At 35.1% G+C, this 23,244-nt stretch overlaps 1 protein-coding gene and 2 long non-coding RNA genes across 4 annotated transcripts; 2 read left to right on the forward strand and 1 right to left on the reverse strand.

Moving 5' to 3' along the window:
* Nucleotides 1-703: 703 nt before the first annotated feature.
* Nucleotides 704-2,209, reverse strand: LOC114157904 (uncharacterized). The gene is made up of 3 exons (XR_003598292.1): nucleotides 2,129-2,209; nucleotides 1,897-2,011; nucleotides 704-946 (listed from the first exon to the last, which is right to left on the reverse strand). It is a non-coding gene; the product is annotated as an uncharacterized LOC114157904 (long non-coding RNA).
* Nucleotides 2,210-11,877: 9,668 nt separating this feature from the next.
* On the forward strand, nucleotides 11,878-19,171 carry LOC114157903 (myelin-oligodendrocyte glycoprotein-like). 2 transcript variants are annotated; one of them, XM_028039077.1, is made up of 6 exons: nucleotides 11,886-12,075; nucleotides 13,601-13,936; nucleotides 14,021-14,062; nucleotides 17,418-17,516; nucleotides 17,952-18,005; nucleotides 18,907-19,171. In XM_028039077.1, exons 1-6 carry the CDS (start codon nucleotides 11,991-11,993, stop codon nucleotides 18,969-18,971), a joined length of 681 nt encoding a protein of 226 aa, XP_027894878.1. In that variant the 5' UTR covers nucleotides 11,886-11,990; the 3' UTR covers nucleotides 18,972-19,171. The 2 variants fall into 2 exon arrangements, with proteins under 2 accessions (XP_027894877.1, XP_027894878.1); XM_028039076.1 differs by lacking the exons at nucleotides 17,418-17,516; nucleotides 17,952-18,005; nucleotides 18,907-19,171 and adding exons at nucleotides 15,738-16,073; nucleotides 16,158-16,364 and having other exon boundaries at nucleotides 11,878-12,075.
* On the forward strand, nucleotides 18,013-18,404 carry LOC114157905 (uncharacterized). Its single transcript, XR_003598293.1, has 2 exons — nucleotides 18,013-18,150; nucleotides 18,232-18,404. It is a non-coding gene; the product is annotated as an uncharacterized LOC114157905 (long non-coding RNA).
* Nucleotides 19,172-23,244: the final 4,073 nt, after the last annotated feature.

The raw sequence follows: 23,244 nt of genomic DNA on the forward strand, positions 1-23,244 counted from the left end.
ATCAATAAGTATTTTTGACTTTGAATTCTGAATGTTGAGTCAAATAAATTGAACAATTCACCAAAATTAAGATACATTATTTAATATTAAAAGTCTAGTAACATACATGTACATATACAGTATATATGTTAGTAGATACATGTAACATAGATATATCTAGTAACATTAACATGTCTAGTAATGTTACTAGATACCTTTCTAGTATATAGTAACATTAGATACTGGATCTAATGTTAAACCATCCATTATAACTTCTTCCTAAGAAATGCTAAGATTTTATATATATATATATATATATATATATATATATATATATATACACAAGCAAAATGTTACTTTTACAATAACAGGTGTTTCTAAATAGCATTTGTCAGATTAATTAAAAAAATTTACATTTTTAAAAAATTATTTAAAAAAAAAAAGTAACATTTGTGAAACATGCATATTTTTAAAAATTATAACACTGATCTCTGAATCTTCATAAATCTGTTACAGAATAATTCAACAGATTAGTGTAATATCTAAAAAATTTCCTGACATCAATATTGAATACAAAAGATATTTTTTTAGTCAGCTCAATTGAATTTCCTCAATTCCTCTGAATGTAAAATAAGTGTACAAAAATAAATAATGCTAAAAAAAGTCTAAAAAGATACCTTAACAAATTAAACTTCACCATTAAATAAATTACAGTAAAATATGTCAACATTTCACAGAAGCATCAGAAAGAGACTGTTGGTTTTTGGTGTCGTCCAAGTCATAATTCACCTGGATCTTGTTTGACGCCAACAGGTGAAAATAATAAATACTGGGACAAGATGAAGAAAGTTCAGTGTTGGTTGTTTCTTTTGTTTTTTTTCTTTCTTCTCTGAAATCAGGTCTCCACAGATGCAAACCATCCTGAGGTCTTGAGACATTCATCAGTCTGACATCCTTCTCATGAAAACTGTCAGCAGAAAGAGGCCAGATTAAAACCTGAGCTTGAATCACAGCGAGCAGTCCGTCCATTTTAACATACGCTAAATATTAGAGATGTCCCAATACAGCTTTTTCACTCTCAGTACAATCTGGAAATTGCAGTTTTGATAATTACAAATTCTTTTGTTACTTTTTTTGGTGTAAAATGCTAGAAAAGGCTTGATCAAGTGGTATTACTCAAACAGAGCAATAGTCAACAAAAACAGTTATGAGAACAACTGACCCATTTGTCATTAACTTTAACCTTAAACACAAGATATTCTGCAATTAAGTTAAATGAATTAAAAGTCCCTGAGAAAAAAAAACTCAATAAATTAAATGAAAACAAATTATAATATTAAAGTGCAAAGCAACAATTCAATGTCACTTCAGTTTTTTTATTTGTCAGCCTGATGCTGCTGAATAATGTGACCACTGCTCTTGTTCTTCTCTAAAACAACCATATAAAAACATATTACTCTAATAATAAGAGCAAAAAAAACAGAAAATAATAATTAAGCAGTTAACCTAATTGATGACAACCTTTCCTATTGTTTTATCTCCACTTTTTTGATGCAGCGTAACATTGATTCAGCTGTACAGGCACTTCATTTATTTTTAGCTAAAGTTACAGGGAATAATATAAATTGGGATTTATTTCAATATATTTTAATTCAATATTTTAAACATTACATAAAATAACCATGTTCAAACACAGACTAGAAAGCCAACATGGATAATTTCCAAAACATGCTGATTTGTAACCACAATAACAGCTAAAACTCAAAATGATTGCAGTTGAAATAAAGAAGAAATGCAGAAAGATTCATTTTAAAAATAAAAAATACATTGTTTGCTATTTTATGCTTCCAACTTACTGCCCAGATACGTGATGCCACTACAACCACTGAAAAATTTAAACATTTAGATCAGACTTACATGTTTATGTTTCATGATGGTTTATTGTGATTGTTGTAAGAGGGATACTGGTCTCATTGGTCTCATCTTCACCAGAGTCATGCCCAGTCAGTTTATTCAAACTCTTCTTCTTGTTCTGAAAAACATTACAAATGGAACAGAGGTTTATCATCAATATGAACATCTGGACGGTGTGATGAATGTGTGTGAAATGAAAACAGAATGCAATGGGTTTCACTGCTGTCTGACTTACACATTTTATAAAGAGGTAATTACCACCGATGACGATGACGACAACAACGGCAGCAGCAGCAACAGCTAAGATGAACCACCAATACCATTCAACTGAAAATAAAAAAAAGATTAAATAATTGTACATATATAATTGAAAAGCTATTTTTACAATGAGTGTGAACTGTTGCATGATTTACCTTTGGACTCCATGCCAGTTATGTTCTGTGTCGTTGAAATGTTGTCTTCTCCATCTGAGACTGTTATAGAAAAGTTTGGGTCAGAACCATTTGTTATCCAAAATAAATAAATAAATACAAATTTCAGCATGTACATTTACTCACCCAAGAGTTCAACTATTACACTTTTCCACAGACTTCGGAGAAAACATTTATACTTCCCACTGTCATTGACTGGTCACATTGGTGATTTTTTAGTGATACGTTTCCATTCTGTAGTTCCTCAGGGAACAGAAACACCCTCCCGATGTACGACTCCATCGTCAGGCTCTTGTCCACATCCTGGGATTTGTACACCAACACATACTTCTTGTCTGAGTCATGTCCGTAGATCCGGTCTGGTCCACTCCACTGACATACTGACATCCCACTCAGTACTGACCAGAACCCTGGAAGATGACATCTTCACCAGGAGCAGCTTTGATTGCTGAGATGCACAAATCACTTCAGGCATTTTCTGAAAGTTTCCTCAAACAGAATTCACAAACAACAATAAGTTATACTGTCAGCTATTGATGCACCCTGAACAAATATATGGACAAAACAAAAATATGTCTCTTGTATTTTCTTTTCCATGAAGTGACTGATTAAAGAAACCTAAAACTTCGATGTGAACCTTTTTATACGCTTCTGCAACCTCTTGTGTTTTGCAGTTTTGACAATTTCACACACCCAGATGTTTCAAGTCATTTCTTGCCTGTCCTGAATCCCAGTGATTTAAAGTTACCTAATAATCTAATAGTCTTTGAGCCAACAAAAGTAACAGCATTCAAAGATTTGTACCATAAACGCTGACCGTAAGAACATGAGATTCATTGCCCTTGAGATAATATTGGTTGACCTCTAGAAGTGAAACAGAAAGTCATTGCTTCTTAAAGTTCCTCAATATTCTGTTAAACCTAAAAGGGAAACTGGTTTCCCATTGGGATATGAAGCTGAACTGAACTGAAAAATGTTTCCATTTCAAAATTATTCAGTTATATTTAACTATTTTTTAGCCTGAAACTTTATCAATAATGTAATTAAGCTTATATATTAAGAAAAATAAGATTCTTGAATAGCTAAAATAAAACTTGAGCACACCAAATTATTTGTTTTTAAATTAATTGCTCAGATTTTATTCATACTGGGATACATATTTGAAGATACTAAAAATGCTTTTTTAAAATTATTATTATTTATAATTTGACGGGGGGGTTTGCCTATTTCCAGGTTAGTTTATGTCCACAAGAAAACTGTTAAAAGGCAATAAAATACTTATTTTTGTGTGTATTTTTTTTATATCATGCCCTGCACAAACTAAGATGTGACAGGAGCAAAGCTTAAGACAATTCATTATTATTCATCTGCAATAAAAATACTGTTTTTCTAAAACCATCGTAGAAATATAACATAATACTTCCTGAGGTAATCATTACGTTTTTAACCTAATCAAGCCACATTGTTACTTTTCTAATCCCCACCAGTCACGCGTAAATTCAAATCTGATTTGGTAAGCTTTAATTTATTACCTATTAAATTCTACCGAACTGATACCTTTTATTTACACCACAACCCTAAATATGGTCTTCCTGCCAACATTTAAAAATGGCTGGTAACAGGTAGAAATTTCAAGAAGGACCTCGCTGCAGCAAACAGGAAGGGGCGGGACGGACCACTGTCAGTCTCATACCTTATTTGGAAATGGGACCACTGCACTCCGGTAGTGAAGGGGGGCGCTATTTCCTATATTATCCGCGGTCTCCCGTTTTTTATTTTCTTTCGAAATCTGTGATATATCTTCATCTTAGGAAGGATTTTCACTCTCAGCATGTATTTGAACTTCTCTCTTTTATTTACTTCAGCGAAGCTCACAGTTTTTAACAAATTCTGTAGCTTTATGTGTACTTTTAAATCTGCTCCTTAGTCGCATCTTTTCGGGCTTGCTACTGCCTCTAGTGGCGTCGTGGTGGTAACAACTAATAAAATTACATTATACATTACTAAATCAGAATAGCACAAAGTCCTTTATTATTTACTATTAATTTTGGCAACACTGGCATCGTAAAAGATAAATTATCTTATAAAACACCATATTTGTTTTATTTTCTTAAGGAAGTAGAGCTAATTAAATGAGCTAAACAAGACCTGAAAGTGATTCCAGTTCTACTTGATGGCCAATCTGTTGAAAACTGTGGCAAATTTTAAATTCCTCGGGTCATTCCTGGACAGTCAGCTCAACTTTGCTGAAAACACTGGCTATATCTTTAATCTTTATCTTTTATCTTTAACTGTTCTCAGAGACTCTATCTTTTAAGAAGACCCAGTGATCTTGGGGTTATCCAACTTGAGGTTGTTGAGTTAAAATGTTCAAACTTAACATTCTAACTTGAGTTTTAACTCAACTCAAGTTAAAACAACATTTTACAAAAAATGCTAAAAATAAATTGTTTTATGCATAAAACTCTTTTCTATGGTTAAAATTCAGAACTGCTCAGACGCCTGCAGGATTTTATCGGAGGGCAGCAGCGCCTGCAGCTGTACGGCTGCAGCAGCTCTGCCTACCTTAAGATTTTCCTTTAAGTAAAAAAAGAAAAGAATAATTTCTGAATTTTTTATTATCGAACTCTCTTTACAATTAACAAAATTGTGGAGAACCAAAAGATCTTATGTGTCAAAACATCTTGTACGTAGCACACGTCTGAGTCTGTGGGGGTCAAAGGGCACGCCAAAGCCTAAATCTTATTGGTCAGTTTGTTTTTGTTTATTTGGTGGCTTGGCGCTTTTTTCTGTAAGCTAAAAATGAATGACAGGAGTTTGAACCTCCCGTAGTTCTAAGAGCGGTTTGGATGCCGGTTGAGCTTTTTACCGTGTCGGTTCTGGTGGGTCGTCGGTTTATGAGCATCTTTGATGTTTCCCGAACTGGAGAGCTGATGGGTCACCTGTTAGCTGACATCTGCTGCTCTTCCTGAGCGTCGCGCTAAAACTGCGGGTTAAACCATTTAATCTAGTCGAAACGTTTCCCACAAGAGTAAAAATTAAGCAAACATTGTTGCTTCAACCTTCTCCTCCTCTGGACGTCTGACATCACCTGAACCTGGGAATCAACATCCTCCTCTTTCCTTTGATCTCACGGCTTTGCTTCCATGTCTTTATTATTTAGCATCGTTTGTGTAAAAACAAAACAACGAAAAAAGGCTGCGCTGCTTTAGTGGTTTATGTTTATGTTGTTTTTGTGCGACGCCACATGATGCGCGTTGGAGAGGTGGTTGTGCTCCTGCAGGCCAGGTGCAGTGACAGTTCTGTGCTACCCTCCGATCTGTCGGACCTTTTCCCGACATCTGCTGGTGTCAGCCAGCTGGTGACCCGTCAGCTTTTAAGTTTGCGAAACCACAAAAAAAGCTAATAAACAGGCGACCCGCCAGAAACCGCACACTGTAAAAAGCTCAGGCGAGATCATAGAACTACAGGAGGTTCAAACTCCATTCATTATTTTTAGCTCACAGAAAAAGCAAACTGACCAATCAGATTTAGGCCTTGGCGTGACCTTTAACCCCCACAGACTCACACTGATGTGCGCTACATACAAGATGTTTTGGTACAAAAGAACTTTTTCTTTTCTCCACAATTGTGTTAATAGTAAAGAGGGTTGGATAATAAAAATACAATAACTTTTCTTTTCTTTCTTTTATTTAAAGGAAAATCTCAGTGCGTCCAGCTGCAGCTGCACCGATCCAGACTCTCAGACACTTGAGGACAATTTAGAATCACACAGAAAATCTGCAAAAGAGAATCAAACTTAAAACTCTGAACTAAGAACTTCGGATCAGATAATAGCAATTAACCATAGCTGCCATGGTAAATTATTACTGATAACTACTGTCAGTAGTCCCTAACATTAATATGATCAGGCAGCATGTAATCATATATACATAAATGTATTATTGTTATAAAGGCTGAGCCAAGAAAATGTATGTCTGTATCAAACAAGTAGCCCTTCGTGTTGCTCTGTACCTGTGAAGTAGCTCCCAGTCTCAAAAAGGTTGGTGACCCCTGCTCTGGCATCTAAGAACATCTATTAGAAGTCATTTATTGACAGTGCAATAATTATTGCAACAGACTGGTGACCTGTCCAGGGTGAACCCCGCCTCTCGCCCGGAACGTAGCTGGAGATGGGCACCAGCACCTCGCGACCCCATTAGGGACAAGGGTGAACAGAAAATGGATGGATGGAAAATGGATGGCAATAATTATTCTTAACCAAACTAAATGATAATATTTACCTATAACTTGATAAGTGTTTTGCTCTCTTCTCAATTGTTGATAATGTGATTCTATGAATATGATTTTTCGTTTTAGAGTCGAAGGAAAATTTCCACGTTGATGGACTAAATAGTTTCATCTTATTTTTTCCTATATATAAGAATCTATCAACAAAAAGTATAATAATAATATACATGGCACCGTCAAAACAAAAATGTGAATTTTTGCTTGCATCTGTTTAACAACCCTGGTTGTTATTCTTCTGTGTACCTAATTCATTTGTTTGTTATTGACTTTTGCTCAGTTAAATTTCTTATGTATACATTGCAAATGGTATTTTTATTATAGATGATCATGTTGTTGTTCATGTCTCCTTATTTCTTTTGTTCCTCCTATGATTAATGGAAATATAAAGATATTATTTATAATGTATAAAATAATTGTTTATCTCATTTAATTAATATAGGAAATAGCGCCCTCTTCACTTCCGGAAAGCAATGGTCCCATTTCCAAATAAGGTATGAGACTGACAGTGGTCTGTCCCCGCCCCTTTCTGTTTGCTGGAGCGAGGAAACAGTACTTGGAAGTTTCTAGAACTTTCTGGAAGTTGAATTTTGGAAAAGCTAAACTCCCCTTGATTTAGACGCAATCGACTGAACTCATCACTTGAAGTTTACTTTTTAGTTAGATTTACAAGTATCGATAGAAATGTGCATCGACCTTTCCAGTAAGAGTAATGCAGGCGACAAAGCTTGTATAATTTTCAGATCGTCCTTTCCAAAACGTGTTACGTCACTACTGATATACGGTAGAAAAAAAAGGAGGTCAATAATTAGTTTTTAGATAACCAACATTCTAGGTAGTGTAGAATGGTAAATATGTCGAAATGTGAATTATAACAGCCCAAACCGATTCACTGACAGTTGGTTAAAAAAGCTTTACTTACCGCCAAATGTTTCCAGAAAAGTAAAAAAAATCGCCAGGATCCCTCCTAAAATTAAGTTTTTCTTGAAAAGGGTCATCCCAATGTAGTGTTAGTGGTTGTTGTAGACACGTGTTTTCTTTCTGCCGGTCTGAAGCTGTTCTCGAAATGAGTCTACAATTGTATTGTACTTCTGACACTAGCCTCGCGAGAACAGCCACTCAGGCTGTCTGTACCTGCAAGAACAAACAAACCAGGTGTTGTGCCTAAGGCTAAGCAAGCTGACTGGTTGGTTGAGATTGGGCGCGCCCCCGCGAGGAAGCGCGTCGCCGCAGCACCCTCAGACTGATTTGAGCTGTTTTGAATGACTTTCTTGGTCGTTTAGTTCTTAAAGACAAATTATGTTTACATCAATGACAGTTTTATGGCCACGGTTACAACAAAGGTTCGTCTTGTTTGCCCTTTTCTGCCCAGTGAAATGCAATTTCTGCCTGAAATGGCACTCAAAGGAATTATATCATGTAGATATGGTTCATGAATATGCACATAAATGCTCTTCAAATGCCTTTTGTGTTTTCATTTAGGCTCTATTATACAATTTACATGCAAATATCCAGCATTTGTCAACAAAGGTAGGCCTATCACATTCTGAACAACTAATTCTGCTTTATAAGTGGTTGAAAAGTAATTATTTTAGATTTCTTGTAAACCAGTCTTCTAATGTAAGGGATATTGAACATAGGATGGAGTGGTGGGACGGTTTAACTGTGGTTACAACTTGACAGGTATAATATTCAGGCCAATGTTTTGTAAAATAAAGATGGCTGATGATGAGGGAGAAGTGGGGAAATCAATGTAAACAATTAGTCCTCCTGTTTATGAGTTGGACAGTTATGTAGAGACCAACTTATTAATCTGTTTATCCCAACATAGATTTATCAATCTATTCACTTTATTCTCATCTGAAAACCAGCAGTTTCTTATATTTGGAAATGTTACTGACAGGCAATAAAATAAAACACAAACAAAATAAGACAGAGTCATTTTATATTCAAACAAGGAATCAACTTTATTTAGATATTTGTCTAAAACTAAATAGAGCTTACAATCTGAGTCACAAGACGACTATTGACACAGTTTGATCCAGAATCTGATCTTTGTCCAATAAATGACTGATGTCCTTATTTGATGATTAATGATGATGATAATCACAGTTTACAACAACATTTGTCATCAACATTTATTGCTTTGTCACGTTCAGTGTGACACAGAAATAAATGTAATTAGTTTAGTTAAATAAAAATCCTCCTGAGCAGTGATTGCCTCCATTGCTGATCAGAAACAGGGAGGGGCAGCACCCAAACAAACTCCAACAAAACAACAAACAAGATGACAAAGTAGCTCCATAAAGACAGCTGGTCTCTGGACAGTGAAGACATGACAACAATGATCTCTCCAAAACAATAATGGAAACTAAAATACACATTTTAACCAATTGGACCTCAAATCACTGCTGATTATTCTGGGTTAATGAACTCAGCAGAGGATCCGTCAGGACAGGAAAATGAGAAGTAAAGTCTAATCCCAGCATGTAGAGGCTGAGTGAATCTGGTCTGGACTCTGTGGATCAGAGTCATAGTTTCAGAGACGCTGTAGAAACACAGAATACCTTTTATATGATCCAGGTACACTCCTATTCTGGAGGAAACTGGACGTTCTAGTGGAGTTTTAATGTTGTTGTGATAAAATGTGTAACTGTTTGTGTCACAATATAATGACCAGGATTTGTCATTGGATCCTAGTCTTTCTGTTCTGCTGATGTTCTTGTATGAAACGGCTACAGATCCTCCTCCTCTCCACTCCACCTCCCAGTAACAACGTCCAGTCAGACTCTCTGTACTCAGAACCTGATAACAAAAACCATCAAATCTGTCTGGATGATCAGGATAAGACTGTTTATGGTTTGCAAATGTTACCTTTCTTTTCCCCTTAGATAAAATTAGAAATCTGTTTAGGGTGTTTGGATCCAGAGTGATAATTTTTAAAAGTTTCAAGAATCCATCTCTGGTCTTTGGTTCTGGTTCTGATGGTTGAACATCCACTTCAGTGACCTTCAGTTCAATGTTTGTCCATGTGTCTCTCAGGATGTCCTTTAGTTTGTCTCTGAGCTCGGCAACAGCTGCTGCCACGTCCTCAAAGTGTCTCAGAGGACGGATGTTGATGCTGGATGAGTGTGTAGACTCACTGAGTGCTGGAAGTGAGGGGTAGTTGAGGAGAAACTGGTTGTGATCCTCTGTGTGTGAGACCTGCTCCAGCTCAGAATTTCAGAATTTTAAAATTTCAAAATTTTCTCAGGGTTTAATTGCAAAACAAGAATTTCCCCTTGAAAATTTTTGTTTTGCAATAAAATGAGTTTATTTTCACATATTTTATACATCTGTCCCTACCTAATGATGGGTCTGTAGATAAGTATCTGAAACCAGAGAGCTCTGTAGTTTCACTTCTGTAAGTCTGTATATATCAGATACAGAAAGTTGTTCTCTCTTACTGAGGATATTGATGGAAAGGTTACATGTTAGGATCCCAAAGAAGAGCCACAGCTCCCAAACATCTTCATTTATGACCATCTGCAGCCCCATATACTAACATTACTTGGCAAATAAGGAAGTTTTATAATAAATCATTTTGCATTAAATGTTCCCTATATGAGAGGCTTTTACTTCCTTAAATAATCTATTTGTTCTGTTATGAAAGCAAACATTCTTATTTTTTTATAATATTTAAATCAAACTTTTAATTTTTTACAAAAACAAACAAATACTGCAAACAGATCCACCTAACAGACTTATAATAATAATTTATTAATGCTGCTAGATGCTACTTCTCTTACAGGCATCAGTTATACTTATGGTTTTTGCAATACACTCTCCTCATCACTGTCTATTCACTAGTGATGGGTAAATGAGGCGTCATGTATCGTTTTGACCCAAAGGAAAACTGTATTGATACTGTGTCGATACTGTCACTGAATACTGACACCTGCTGGACATTAAAAATCTCTACAGGCAACGTAGTTCACAGACTGATTTGATGGCCTAGTCTATACAATAAGATTTAAGTCATTTTATTTTATTATATATTATGTATTGTATTATGTTATATCTTCAGTTAAATTCAAAATATATTTTATATTCTTCGACACAGTCAATAAATAATGTGAACATGAACCAGGTGACGAAAATGAAAGTTAACGTGTTTGGAATGAGGATGATTGTGGACAGTTTTTTTTTTTTTCACAAATTTTCATTTAAAAAAAGTTTTTTCTAATATTTTGAAATTTAGTCTGTTCCGTGTTTTTGACACAACTTCTCCTGCTGTAGAAAAAAATGAAGTAAACAATACATTTATATAAAATAATTTATAAAAAGCAACTGAATAATTTGTAGAACGGCTGAATACCTGAGTTTATCCAGGTGTATCTGCGACTTCATTCTGATGCCCTATAATGACTCAGCATTAAGGAGGTGGATTTATTTAAATAAAACTGATTTTAGTGACACTGCATATTGTTCATATACATTTAATTTTTTTCTTTTATATTTTGTACGCAGATTTTCATGGATGTGTTTGTTTTGCTGGAAATGTCTTTTTTGTATTTATTTATAGCGGGATTGTCTTTATTTTCCTTTTATCTGTCTAAAGATTTTTATTTATGGAGGGTAATTTAAGAATAAAATTGTGAAATGTATAATTTCAAAGTAGAAACATGCAAAACTTAACCTGCAGAACATAATATGAAAGTAAACTAAGAGTCAATTTCAGCTGAATTGGGATTCAGATCCAGTAGAAACTGAAAAGAATCGGATGAAACAACAACTAAGTGATAATCAATACCTTATTTTCTGACATAAGATTAAAATGGTCCCAAACTACGAATCTTTTGTTTACCTTCAGGCTCCATAGTTGACGCTGTAACGTAAAAGATCAAGAATTATTTTGGCAAATGCATCCAAGTTCATCCCGCTGACAGATTCGCTTCCATATAAACACAGTTTGGTGCATCAGTGTCATTTAGAAACACTTCCTGTATCGGTCACGTGACTTGCTGAAAACAATACGACACTGGGTTTGGTCTAAGGACTTGACGCATGCGCCGACGCATCGGTGCTTCCCCCCTGATTCCTGGCTTCAAATAGCCCATTTCTAGTTGTACTGCTTGATGATGATCTATGTCTCAATGTTTATACTGAGGATTAAATAATAAATTAACATGCAGACTATATGACTGCTATCCCGCTTCCTTAATTAACAATATTAAAAGCTTTGAAGCTTCCGGGACTATGAGAGCACACACACCCCGCTCCTCCCCCACACACACAAATGAAAGAGAAAGTATTATTTCACTTTTTGACTCGAAGACATCTCGGCCATTACTTCTACTTATCAAATCTTCATTAAATACTGAAAATAAAATCAGAAATATGCTCTTCATCAGACAGGAACACATCATGAGATGTTTTCCGGTTCTCTTCTGGCTGATCAGTTTACTGCCCGTCGCAGTTCAAGGTACGTTCAGTTTTTGTCTCCTCGTTTCCTCCCAGTACTGTACACAGCGTAGCGGTTATATCTCAAAACAACACTAAAAGTTACTAAACTTGCCTATATTTACAATAAACAGGTGCGTATCAAACCCAGAATTACTCTGATATCCAGGAAGTTTGGTTCAGCAGTTTAGTTCCGGCTCTCGCTCTCCATATTTTCATAGATGTTTCGTGTCCGCAAAGGCGCACAAATAAACTAATAATTAATTTCAAAGATAGTGTCGCAAATCTGCAGCAGCCAGTTGATGAGCCGCTATCAAGACAACCTTAGTCTGGTCGCAAACATGTATATCTGAGTTTCAGGATGTTGTACCTCCTCAAACATTTAGAAAGAGTGTAAAGATAACTGCTTCGATAATACAGCCTGTAGAAAAAATGTGTCATGTCTTAATTTATCCTGAGTATGGATTATGTTGTGCTGTAAACCTAAAAAAACACACTTACTCCATCCATAGAAATGGCTGAACTTATTCCAAAGCTACCATTTTGAATTTATTTGTGCTCAAAGCCAAAATGCTCCATTTTTATCTTTTATCAAATGATGTTTATGAGATAATAAACCTTATAAATATGATATATAAAACAAATATAACAATATCTATTATAGTCCAAGGACAATCCTCATGAAACTTATGAAGAACTGAATTCACTTTGAGGAGTGAAACACATTTTTTAAGAAGTTTATCCATTAAGTTCTTACCTGCACAGACTTTGTTAAATGATGCCTTTCTGCTAACTATTTGATGATCAAAGACGTTTTTTAGTTTCCCAGCAGGAAGTGGTGACTTAACTTACCTCAGTCTCCCATACAGCTCTGCTCTTTCTCTGTCCACAGCTTCACACCTTTACTGATGTAAACTTGTTAATGACCCTCTTTAGATTTTTGTTTTCATTGATTGAGGTTCAAGTTCTTGAATTAGAAATCTTTTTCTATTATTTCAAAATATAACTGTCATCAATAAATTGATCAGTGGCTCATCTTGTTAAATTAGACCATAAAGGCCGATCTTTGCTCCTCACAATGACTGTGTGATTCATTTGTCTCTGATCTTTCCATGGATCAGTTTGCTGGAACTGATCTCTTCACTAAAACTGAAGGTTTGGAGAAACTCTGATCAATAAATCAGATAAGGCCTCTGCTTTCCAGGTTTTAGCAATTATGGAAATACCTGTCCTTTATAACAGGTTTAACACCAGCTGTTATGGGATAGCTGCTACTTTTTCTTCTGGTAAAATGTTGATATTTATTTTAATTAAATGAGTATTTTCTTGTTTTCTTTTCCAGAGATTGATAAAATGACTAGATATCAATTTGTGATCAAACAAAAACCAAACAGAAAAAATGTGAGCTTTTATTTTGAAAGAACTCAATAATACTGTGTTGTCCCAACAGTTTTCACAACTGTAAGCATTTAAAGGATAATAGTTGAGCAACAAACTGAACATCATCAGGAGTGCAGTCATTTTAAAAGCATTGTTTATCTTTCCAGGAGAATATCAACTTGAAAAGCCAATAAAAGCACAAGTGGGATCCGACGTTATTCTACCATGTCTTGTGAAGCCCCCAGTTAACGTGAGAGACGCTGCAGTCGAGTGGATGTTCGACTCCAGTAAAACTGTTCACTTGTTTCGCAATGAAGCTGATGACCGAGAATCTCAAGACGACAGATACAAAGGTCGAACTTATCTCAACCATACAATGCTTGAACTTGGTAACATTTCCCTCAAGTTGTCCAACGTAACTAAGAACGATGAAGGGATTTACAGCTGCTTTGTTCACCGTCTGCCTGATCTCTCTGAAGAGAAACATGTTACTCTGATTGTTGGTGAGCTTTATTGAGTCAGAATCATTTAAGATAAAATAGATAAAAATGTTGATATCTTTAACACTTAATGTGATTCCTCAACAGTTGATGGAAAAGAAAATGAAAACCCCGACAAACATTCTGGAGGTAAATATCTTAACAACTGATAATCAGATGTTACTGGCACAGCGACTGTGACTCAGTGGATAAAGTTGTTGTCTTCCTGTTTCCCCTGGTCACATGTTGATGTGCCCTTGGGCAAGGCAGATAACTCCTAAATACCTATTGATCTGCATATAGGTGTATGAATGTGTGTGTGTGTGTGTGTGTGTGTGTGGTGCAGTAAATGTTGACCCCTGAATGATGAGGTGACTGTTGGTTCACAACTTTGATCTTATTAATATAACAAAAATATGCAAAATTGAATTCAAAAGATTCAAAAACGGAATTTTATAAACCTGTTTTTCTTTTTTGTCACCAAACGCCATCGTGGATTTTGGGGTGTTGTTGTTACTGGTGGTGGTGGTCTTGGAGCAGTCCTTTCATTATAATCCAGCATGTTTTTAAGGAGTGAAACACATTTTTAAGAAGTTTATCCATGAAGTTCTTACCTGCACAGACTTTGTTAAATGATGCCTTCCTGCTAACTATTTGATGATCAAAGACGTTTTTTAGTTTCCCAGCAGGAAGTGGTGACTTAACTTACCTCAGTCTCCCATACAGCTCTGCTCTTTCTCTGTCCACAGCTTCACACCTTTACTGATGTTAACTTGTTAATGACCCTCTTTAGATTTTTGTTTTTATTGATTGAGGTTCAAGTTCTTGAATTAGAAATCTGTTTTTATTATTTCAAAATGTAACAGTCATCAATAAATTGATCAGTGGCTCATCTTGTTAAATTAGACCATAAAGGCCATGTCATGCGGTGTAGGTTGTGAGGCAGACGCAGATGGAACCAGGTTAGATGAATAATGAAGATTTATTAATAATAATAATAATAATAATAATAATACATATTATTTGTAACGCACCTTACATTTCAAAGATTTAATGAACAAAATCCAGAAAAGTCCACAAACACAGGCAGCACGACTGAGCGGAAGCCAGGGCTCAACGTCGGTAGCAAACTGATATTTCGACTGGACACACGAAGGACTGATTTGCACATTAGATGAGGACCTGACAGAGACACAGACACACAGGTGACACTAAATACACAGGGGGTAATCAGGGAATGAGAAACACCTGGGAGTAATCGAGGGGAGAACAGGACAACACGGAGACTCAGAAAACTCGAAATAAACACACAGAAAAACACGAAACATGACAGGCCGATCTTTGCTCCTCACAATGACTGTGTGATTCATTTGTCTCTGATCTTTCCATGGATCAGTTTGCTGGAACTGATCTCTTCACTAAAACTGAAGGTTTGGAGAAACTCTGATCAATAAATCAGATAAGGCCTCTGCTTTCCAGGTTTTAGCAGTTATGGAAATACCTGTCCTTTATAACAGGTTTAACACCAGCTGTTATGGGATAGCTGCTACTTTTTCTTCTGGTAAAATGTTGATATTTATTTTAATTAAATTAGTATTTTCTTGTTTTATTTTCCAGAGATTGATAAAATAATGACTAGACATCAATTTGTGAACAAACAAAAACAAAACTGAAAAAATGTGAGCTTTTATTTTGAAAGAACTCAATAATACTGTGTTGTCCCAACAGTTTTCACAACTGTAAGCATTTAAAGGATAATAGTTGAGCAACAAACTGAACATCATCAGGAGTGCAGTCATTTTAAAAGCATTGTTTATCTTTCCAGGAGAATATCAACTTGAAAAGCCAATAAAAGCACAAGTGGGATCCGACGTTATTCTACCATGTCTTGTGGAACTTAACGCAAGCAGTGCTACAGTCGAATGGATTTTCAACTCCAGTAAAACTGTTCACTTGTTCCGCCATGAAGCTGATGACCAAAAATCTCAAGACGACAGATACAAAGATCGAACTTATCTCAACCATACAATGCTTGAACTCGGTGACATTTCTCTCAAGTTGTCCAACGTAACTAAGAACGATGAAGGGATTTACATGTGCAGTGTTCGCCGTCTGCCTGTTCATAATAAGCCAGAAGAGAAACATGTTACTCTGGTTGTTGGTGAGCTTTATTGATTCAGAATCATTTAAGATAAAATAGATAAAAATGTTGATATCTTTAACACTTAATGTGATTCCTCAACAGTTGATGGAAAAGAAAATGAAAACCCCGACAAACATTCTGGAGGTAAATATCTTAACAACTGATAATCAGATGTTACTGGCACAGCGACTGTGACTCAGTGGATACAGTTGTTGTCTTCCTGTTTCCCCTGGTCACATGTTGATGTGCCCTTGGGCAAGGCAGATAACTCCTAAATACCTATTGATCTGCAAATAGGTGTATAACTGGGTGTGTGTGTGTGTGTGTGTGTTTGTGTGTGTGTGGGTGTGTGTGTGTGTGTGTGTGTGTGTGTGTGTGTTAGTGAGAGTGAATGGGTGAATGTGTCTGCAGTGTGGAGAGCTTTAACAGGTCAGCATGACTGGAAATACTTTAAACAACTTCAGTCCATCAATGTTTGTATCTTTACTTACTCAGACAATAAGGGAGCCAATAACTGTCTTGAATAAATTAGTATTTTACTTGTGGATAAATGTGGATAAATTAGTAAAATGTTTTGTTTCTCAATAAACTGGTTGATTTGACCTCTAAATATATAATTTAATTATCAGGTTAATCACATTTCCTTGCACAATTGTTGGAGTAAATAACAAAGAATGACTAAAACTATTCTCCTTCCTGAACACATGATGGCATTTCTATGGTGTGAATATTTGATTAATATTATTTGAATAAATCAACATGCCATCTTCAGAAATCTGGAACAAAGGAACCAAAGAAAGAACCAAACTAGTGGAAATCCAGTTTTTCCTCCATCCTGATTTAATCTTCCTGCCTTTGAAGAAAATGTTTCTTTAACTTTTGTTTTACATCCACAACTGGACCTACTTTGAAATAAGAGGATGTGAATTAATCTTTAAGATTATACACAGTTATGACATCATCTAGGAACATTAATATGAAAGTTTCTAAATGTAAGAAAAGTAATAAAGTGGCATTTAACAAACAAAAGTTTAGCTTTTGTTCCTTCTAACTAAACTAAAAAAAGGTTTCATACAATTTAGAGTCAGACAGTAAAAATAAAAAGGTTCTGGTTTCATCTGTGTGTGTGTGTGTGTGTGTGTGTGTGTGTGTGTGTGTGTGTGTGTGTGTGTGTGTGTGTGTGTGTGTGTGTGTGTGTGTGTGTGTGTGTGTGTGTGTGGTGCAGTAAATGGTGGCCCCTGAATGATGAGGTGACTGTTGGTTCACAACTTTGATCTCATTAATAAAACAAAAATATGCAAAATTGAATTCAAAATATTCAGAAGCGGAATTTTAAAAACCTGTTTTTCTTTTTTGTCACAGGACCTGAACCTGGAGTTATTGGTGGTGTTGTTGTTGGAGCACTCATCATCCTCGCCTTCATCACATACTGTGTTGTACGTCGCCACAGAGGTGAACAAAGTAAGTCAGTCATTGTCTTTGTAAGTCTTGCAGGATTTTGGTGAATTAATGATTCTCTCCATAAATGCATGTTTCCAATTGATAGAAAATTATAGTTTTTAATAATTTGCAAAAACTGATCTGAAGCTGAAGAGAAGTAAAACTCAGAAACATGGAGCTGTCTGGATAAACATGTATAAGAAAAGTTATGCAGTTTTCACATATTTATCAATATCTGTTGGTGTTTGTCTGAAAAGAAAAGCAAAACAAGAAACCAAATTATTATGAGTAACTTTTTTCTCTTTTAGGTCTTTGTTGTTTATTGTAGCCTTTCTGCCTGCCCAGGTTGATGAAACATTTTTACCAGACAAAAACTGTTAAGGAGAATTAAATATTGTCACTCATTTATATTGTTAAGCTAAATATTCACTGTTGTTTACTTTCTGTTGTGTACAGTTTTTCCACGCTGCTGCAACAAGTCTCAAAATGAACAAAGGAGAAATGATGGAGGTATGGAAATGGAACAATTATGTAATAATTAACTTATATTGATTCTTTACTTTTTTATTTTCCTGCTCATTGATAAACTAAGCAGGACTGCAGTCACTGAACATCACAGCTGAGCATCAAACCAGGAAACTGAACTTCCTTGTTGGTGACTGAATCTGACTGACTAGATAATTTGATGTAGCAGCAATGAACTGGTGACCTGACTGGTTTACTCCTGGCTCACCAGCTTTCCCACTGACCTGAACAGTGATATGAAGGTTTAGACCAGAGGTGACCAACCTGTGGCCCCGGATCTGGACAACACTAAAGAAAAACAGCCAAGAATCAAGAAAACAAAATCCAACAACATTCATTCATAAAATGATATAAATAAATCTATTAAAAATTGCAAACACATAACTCAGATTTTCTCTTCTTTGTTGTGTTTTCTTCAACAGAGAAGCTTAAAGCCAATTAAAACATGTTTAATATTATAATTACATCAGACCAATTAAAATAAAAGAAAGTAGAGTTTAATGAAAGACATCTCTTCTACCTTAATGAAAGTTATATTTAAAAGGTTCTTTTATTCTGACAAGCCTCATCTGAATATACATTATATATTCAATTTAATATGACTATGTTTACATTTTTATTTTAATATGCTTCAGTTTCTGGATTATCTTATTTTTGCCAACAAGAATCTGGGAACAAATAAAAGACAAATAATTTCAGAAACAGTCAAAACTTTACTGCTTTAATTTAATTTATTTTTTGCTGATTGATGATAATTTTCTTTTGAAAAACTAAAAATGACAAAATTCAGTTTTTATTCAAGCCATCTTAATAATAATGTAACTTTGGGATATCAAACAATCAGAAGAAGATGATGTTATTGAAAACATTGTTTTGTGTTTCATAGATCACAGAGGAAATGGTAACCAAGGAGATGGAGATGAAGGAATGCCTTTACAGAACCTGGGATAATCAAACCAAAATGTGTGAATCATCATCCTGATCTGAAATCTCTTCAACCTCTTGTTGGTATGAAAACTGTTACATGTGTAGAACTGTGAATAATAGAAAAACTGTCTGACTTAAACCCAAAAGCAAATCCTTCATATTAATTAGATCAAAGGTTTAATCATCTTTTTTTTTAGATAAAAAACGGATGAAGAATCATGTAAGTTAAAAAAGAACAGTTTATGTCCATAGCTGTTTCTGTAGTTTAGAGTCTTACTCAGCTTTTGAAAACTGATTTGTCTTGAAAAGTATTTTTTAGTACAGTGAACCCTCGTTTTTCGCGGCGGTTACGTTCCAAAAAGAACCCGCAACAGGCAAAATCCGTGAAGTAGTTACCTTTATTTTTTTTACAATTATTATAGAATAAAATACTCCATAATACATTGAAACCAAAGAACAAAACCTTTTTACAGGCCCAAACATTTAACAAATAAAAGTACTGTACAAACGTATTTTTTTGTTGTTATTTTTTTACAAATAACTACTGTACTGTAAAATAATAAATTTAATCATCAATACGAACTGAAGGCTTCAAATTGCAGAGATCAGCGCCGCCTCACCGCGACCCGAGTCATTGGATTAGAACGGGAGAAAATGAAAAATGATTATGAAAAAAAAAAAAGTACAGTAGGACAAATAGTGACTCTCGTGTATTTCACAGCTCTTCTGACTGAGCCGCTGCAGCCTGACTCCTCTATGTAGCGGTTTTTGTTTTTTTTTAAAGCCCGCGGTGCAGGTGTGTTTTGTCGAGAGAAGAACATAGTTATCGGTAGCTGTTTGTCGCTCTTTTTTCTTCTGGGCAAAAAGATTCTTATAAACCGACATGCCACCATCGATTATGTTAAATATGGCAAGCTGTTTACGTATGTGTACATATTAAACCGCAACGTTGTTGACACACAGGTAGAGAAGAAGCGGAGAGACTTTTTAGCCAATCAGAATGCAGAACACAACGCAGGTGGAAATCTGTGAAGCAGTGGGACCGTGAAAGGTGAACCGCGAAATAACGAGGGTTCACTGTACATGCAAAAGTTGACAGACTTGATCCCCAGCTTGTGCCAACAAAAGGTTTTTAATTTCATTTCTGTCAGTGAATCTTATCTTTAACGCTCACACTCTTGTTACATAAATGACCAAATATTTATGGATTTTATTATGACTTGCCTGAATAGTTTTTTCAATTTATGAATCAGCAGTGAATTCATTAGTTCATCCTTTCTACCACATCCAGTAGTGGTGTATATTTACTATTCCCTCCTTAAAACTAAACCTTAAAAATGTGCAAAAAGAAAATTTTGATACTATATATTTTTTTATAAGCATCCTTGTACTTACATGATGTAAGATTGTTATTAAAATATGTATTATGGGTTATTTATTAACATAGAAAATTAAAGAAAATTAGAAATTCATCAATTACTTTGAAAATAGGCCCATAGACACAACAGATCAAATACTAACTTTATCTTGTAAACCAGCTGAAGTGACTTTTCATTCCAGACACTCAGCTTGAGGAGGTAGAGAAGTTTTGTTGATGAATATGTATTATGGTCTGGTCAGCGTAAAGACTGTGTTCATAATTAGCTTTGCCACATGATTGGTGATGAGTCACCATGGGGGAAACACAAACCATACAAACACAAACTATAAGATCAGAACAGAAAGAAATGTCTCATATTTCTGGACTCAGTGGAGGCTTAGAGCTGAGCTTCTATAGCCTGGACCTGGTAAATGAATCACCTGTTCATTTTCAGTCAGGTACATGGAAGCAGGGAGAAAATGCAGGACAATGAGTCCAAAGTCCAAGGCTGAGAAACGTTGATTTATGGTTGAAGTAAATCAAACTCTTCAGGCTTCCAGAGTCACTTAATTTGGGCCAGTGGTTCTGTTGAGATTAGTCCATTTGACATTTATAGTTTCAAACCGATGAGCCTTTTTTAAATACATCAGCTTGAACTGAGCCTGACTTAAAATGGCTGTTTAATGTAGGAATAAATGGCTGCTGCAAAGTTAAAGACTGTGAATAAAATTGTGCTTTTATACTTTATAGTTCCTACTAACATCTCAGAATCAAATGGCTCTTATTTTAAAAAACAGGTTTTTTTCAATTAGCCAATATCTAAATCCAACATGGCGGCTCCCTGGGTTGCAACTCAAACCTTTCTGGAGAGATTGAAGCTGTTCCTCTATTTCACACTTTGATTCTCTGCCCAGAAAAAGGGAAATGAAACTGAAATTCATTTTCAATAGCTGCATAAAAGAAACTGTAAAAACTTATCAATGCAGGATTTTTGTAACAACTTACAAAATAAAAACAAAAAACAAACAAAATACTTTCTACAAAGTAAAGATTTTGGGGCCTGAAAAGATGTGAAAATATTTCCTGGTTTTGGTAAAATACAAGCAGCCACGTTTTGAACCATCTGCAGATCCATAAAACTTTTCCTCAGTAACCCAGAAAGCAGAGAATTGCAGGAGTCAATGCATGAAGACAAAAATGGGTGGATATGAACATCTGCATTTTTAAATGATAAAACTTTTAAATTCACCTAAAAACATTTAAGTTTAGAGATGATCAAAGCTGGTCCTTGTTACCTCTTAAAAGAGAAGGATTGAACCACAAACCCAAATTATTGACCTTATTCCTGCATTTTATGACAAAGTCGTCAAATTTTAAAGTAAAACTTTGGAACAAGTAGTGAAGTTTCTGAGCTGCAACCTAATTGCAGATAAACAGACCTCAAGATAAGACAAGTCAACACAGTTTTCATATATGAAAGACACAAACCTGCAGATCATCAGATCAACATTAAACATGCACAGAAGAAAACCTTTAGATTTATTAATATATATAAACCTGTTTGTGGATAAACTCTATGCACTTTTTTTAGCAAAGTTTCATCTCAGGGAGAAACTTTCAGAGATTAATGCAGGGCATATACTGTGTATGTTTACATTTGTATATTGTTTATGTCTGTGTAGGTTTTACCAGCAAACAATGAAACTGTCTTTGAATCCTGAGATGAACTAATTCAACTGTGTTGATGAGCAGCTATTAAATTGTAATTTTAGACAATGTTGTTGTTTTGACCCCTGGTGAGCAGATTTTTTATTATCAGAAAACAGAGAGAAAAAAAAAAACATAAATCCTAAACTGTAAAGTTTTCTGCTACCTGGATGTAACATTCTGACATCTAACAGATTTTTAGAAGAAAATCTGACACAGGAACACAAAGTGGTTCATGCTGGGAGGGAGAATTTATTTATTTACTTGAAAAAACATCTGAGATGTTGATGCTTTCCAACATTCATCATCCAGAGTAAATACAAACATAACAATCTTTCTACTAAACTGACATGGGAAAATCACATCAGATACATTTTTATTTTGCTTCTAGCCTGAGAACGAAAAACAGAAAAGATGAAAGATTGTCAAATTCATTTGTTTGTTTTTCGACTTTAGAAAAGAAGAGTGAAATTCCTATCATGAAAATAAGCATCAGGATTATTTTATTTGCTTTTTCCTCAGACTAATAAAATGTTTTAATGCAAAAACTCTAAAGGGGATAATTTTAAAAGACATCAGTGCTGCTAACCTGTCATATAAATACACTGACTGATGTTTACTTATCAAGCTTAAACAGCTGTTGTTTCAACCTTCCAGACCTCTCAGGTTCTGGTTCTGATTCTGCTGTGCATCCCCAGAATTAGACCCAAACATGGAGAAGAAGCATTCAGTATCTATGCACCACAAATCTGGAACAAACCTACAAAAAACTGCAAAACAGCCGAAACACTTTAGATCTAGACTAAAAGCCTCCTGCTAAGAGCTGCTTTGGAAACATTAAAAATGAAATGAAATGTGCAGCGATGGCTCTGGACAAAATGTAACGTTTCCATTGTTGACTGTTTCTATGACTTTGTACTTTTGTGTTTTTATGAGGAAAAGCAGCTTGAAATGAACTTGATGCTGAAGTTTATTCCAACTATACAAATAAACTTGATGAATGATTTTATGATTACTAGTAGGTTGAGATTAGCTGTTATGTTTGAGCTAAATATCTGACATCTGGTGTATTTCCAGTGCAGTCATGATTTTGTTTATTTGTTTATATATAATAAACAAATAAATAATAAACACAAAGACAGTGGATGCTGGTCAAGATGATTAGTGGGATTTTTAGGGAGATTTGCACTTTCTTCATATTACTTAAAATATGAAGAATTAGTTTAAGTA

Source organism: Xiphophorus couchianus, chromosome 14, assembly GCF_001444195.1.
Source record: "Xiphophorus couchianus chromosome 14, X_couchianus-1.0, whole genome shotgun sequence".
Lineage (NCBI taxonomy): Eukaryota > Metazoa > Chordata > Actinopteri > Cyprinodontiformes > Poeciliidae > Xiphophorus > Xiphophorus couchianus.

What these genes read in the sequence shown, in the direction of transcription:
- LOC114157903 (XM_028039076.1), top strand. Translation starts at nt 11,991, where the DNA reads ATGCTCTTCATCAGACAGGAACACATCATGAGATGTTTTCCGGTTCTC. An exon ending in ACATGTTACTCTGATTGTTG is followed by an intron (nt 13,937 to 14,020) that starts GTGAGCTTTATT and finishes ATTCCTCAACAG; the next exon opens with TTGATGGAAAAGAAAATGAA. An exon ending in CCCCGACAAACATTCTGGAG is followed by an intron (nt 14,063 to 15,737) that starts GTAAATATCTTA and finishes TTATCTTTCCAG; the next exon opens with GAGAATATCAACTTGAAAAG.